General features: G+C 32.6%; 1 protein-coding gene across 1 annotated transcript; it reads right to left on the reverse strand.

Moving 5' to 3' along the window:
* Positions 1-2,163: 2,163 nt before the first annotated feature.
* Positions 2,164-2,908, reverse strand: LOC111438755 (ethylene-responsive transcription factor ERF027-like). The gene has a single exon (XM_023076620.1). The coding sequence runs from the start codon at positions 2,683-2,685 to the stop codon at positions 2,182-2,184; it is 504 nt and encodes a 167-aa protein (XP_022932388.1). The 5' UTR covers positions 2,686-2,908; the 3' UTR covers positions 2,164-2,181.

The raw sequence follows: 2,908 nt of genomic DNA on the forward strand, positions 1-2,908 counted from the left end.
ACATTTTCTTATCAAGGTTATTAATCATTATATTTAATAAGTTTTATTTAAGTTTTTTTATAACTTCTTATAAGTATCCTAATTAATGAATTATATTCATGTTAGCTATGATTTATAGACTTACACATAGAATTGATATCATTGTTATTATATATATACTAACGTGTCATAAAAATATTAAATATTTCTCTCGAGATAAAAGTCAAATATTGCAGGCAATAAGTCGAACGACCACAGCTAATCAATGTCGATACATTTATAGATTTTTTTTTGAAAGTTGAACTATATAACTTACCTCACAAGCTTGGGTAGGTTTCAATTATTACCCAAATGTTTTTATTTTTATTTTTTATTCTTTGTAAAATGTACATTTTCTTATTACCATTTATTTCGGTTAAAATTATTTATATAATCAATTTTTATATACCAGCTACCACGTCAATTTACGTGAATGGTAATGTAAGTGAAGTCACTTACGTCATCAAAATTTTCAAATCACATGTTAATCTTCGTCATTTTTTCAACTAAAAGCTCTTCCGTTTAAGTATTTTTTTAAACCGATTTCAAAATCTAAGAACGAAAATATATATATATATATATATATATATATATATATATATATATTTCGAACTCAATGGACACAATTGAAATGTCTCACTTCGAAGTTGAGTAATAATCGGTATAAGCTAATTTGAACACAGATTAATTGATCAAATTTTCTGTCTTCGATCAAAGGTCAGAAGTTTGATTCATCATCCTTGTATTGTTAAGCTCGTAGTGAAAATTTGTTAACGGGATGAGTTTTTAGTTCAATGAAGTACCACTTATACTATTGTCGAGTTTTATCTAGAGACAATGATGGAGTGTAAATTTAATTTTGATGAAATCAAGAGCACAATTAATTTTGTGTATTAAACGTCTCAGGTTATAGATATATATTTGAAAATATAACCTTACATTTACCATTTTTTTGGCCTTTGGTGTCTAAACTCTCCCTTCAATTTTCAAACTTTGCTTCAAAAAGGTTGCATCATTTCTTCTTATAAAGTGTATGAGACGTTTTTCAATGGGTCACGTCCTATTTTAAGATACAACGCTTTCTAAAGAGAAAGGCTAAATAATAGAAAATATTATTGAACTTTGTATTTTGTTTTACTCTAATATGTTAATTTTTCTATCGAAATAATGAGTACTTTTTTAAAAAAAATGCTCATTAATTTTAAAAAATTTCGTTCATTCCGTTGAACTAATTGTTTTTCTAAATATTTTTACAATTGGTAAACCGTAAAAAAATTTATATTAAAACTCATGAACATAGCTTCTTTCTTTTTCCTCCCATTCGTTGTCCTCAAAACTATGATCAAAATTCTCATTATATCTATCTTTTTGTGTATTAAATTCGAAGGGTATATTAACTCGCACTCAACTATTAATGCTCAACCTTATTAAAACATACAAGTCCTTAAGTTTTTGGTTCGTTAGAATTTATAATTTGACTAAATCTGGTAGTTTTAGTATTATATCATAGGGTATATAACGGTTTGATCATAAACTAATGATAATGACACTTTGAAACTTCCTTTTTTAAAGGACAAGGGTATTAATGTAAATTTTGAAACAATTCTCGTTCATATATTGCCGGTAAGTATAAGTTTAGTACTAATTAACCCATTTATTAGAAAAGAAATGGAAAAAACAGAAACTTTGATGTGTAAGAAAGGGTAATGAGGAACACAACACTGAATTCTAATAATAAAGAACAGAAAAAGGTCTCTGACATATCAACTAACCAAATTATTACCGACAACTGACAGTTCATAGATCCATAGTACAAACAAAAACATATTTTAACACAAAAACTTGTCTACCAATCGAAATCTCCAATGCCACACACACTCTCTCTCTGACTCTTACCTCATCATAAAGAGAGAGAAAAAAATGGAGAATCTAACTCAAAATCTCTCTCTTTTCCAACTCAGCTCATTTAAGGTTTACTCTCTTTTGTTCCAAACAGCTTCTGAATGAAGCAAAAACATGTGCAAAATTATTCCAACTTTTAAGGTTTTCTCGTTTGATGAGCAAAATTTTGTTTTTTTTTTTTTGTTTTTTTTTTCCATGACATTAAATATGTTCGAATTAATAGAAAACTATTTAAGGGTTAATTTTTGTTTCTTTTTTCCTCTAATGGTAGCTCCAAAGATTTTCATCTCCAGTGGAGTTCCATGAGTAGCAGTCGTGTGATGACGGCGAGTCGCTCATTCGCGGCGGTGGCAACAGCATTCCCTCCGCCATGTCGTGCAGCAAATTGGGCATTCCAAACAGTGCCTCTTCGTCAACGAACTCATCGGACGGTGGAGACTGGTGGCAGCTATTGTTATTACTTTCTCCTTGATCCACCTTTTTCGTCGCAGCAGCAGCAGCGGCAGCGAGACGAATATCAGCTGGGGATTTGGAAGCCGGAATTGGGTAGGAGCGAATCGAGTCCGGGAAGTTTAGAACAGCATTGCTACCCTTGAGAGCCAGCGCAGCCACGTCGTACGCAGCAGCGGCCATTTCCGACGTTGGATACGTGCCAAGCCATATTCGAGTAGTCTTACGTGGCTCACGAATCTCCGACACCCATTTGCCACTCCGGCAGCGGACTCCCTTGTAGTTGCCATGTCTATTGGAGGAGGTAGAGGCCATGAAAGATGTCAAATAGAGAAAAGGTATGATATTTGGTCAAAATTAAGGAAAGCACCGGCACCAGATAGGTGGATATGATTGTAGGAGTTAAGTGGGTAGTAGTAGATACTGATGAGTAAAGGGGTTGGGTCTATTCGCCTACACTTTGTATAGGTATATTTGGGTCAGCCTCCTATAGACTTATAGATTGAGAGAGAGAGAGAGAGAGAGAGAGAGAGATTAA

This window comes from Cucurbita moschata, unplaced genomic scaffold, assembly GCF_002738365.1.
Source record: "Cucurbita moschata cultivar Rifu unplaced genomic scaffold, Cmos_1.0 Cmo_Scf00082, whole genome shotgun sequence".
Taxonomy (NCBI): Eukaryota; Viridiplantae; Streptophyta; class Magnoliopsida; order Cucurbitales; family Cucurbitaceae; genus Cucurbita; species Cucurbita moschata.

Bases quoted from the DNA above. Each gene is read 5' to 3' on its own strand.
- LOC111438755 (XM_023076620.1), bottom strand. From the start codon at position 2,685: ATGGCCTCTACCTCCTCCAATAGACATGGCAACTACAAGGGAGTCCGC.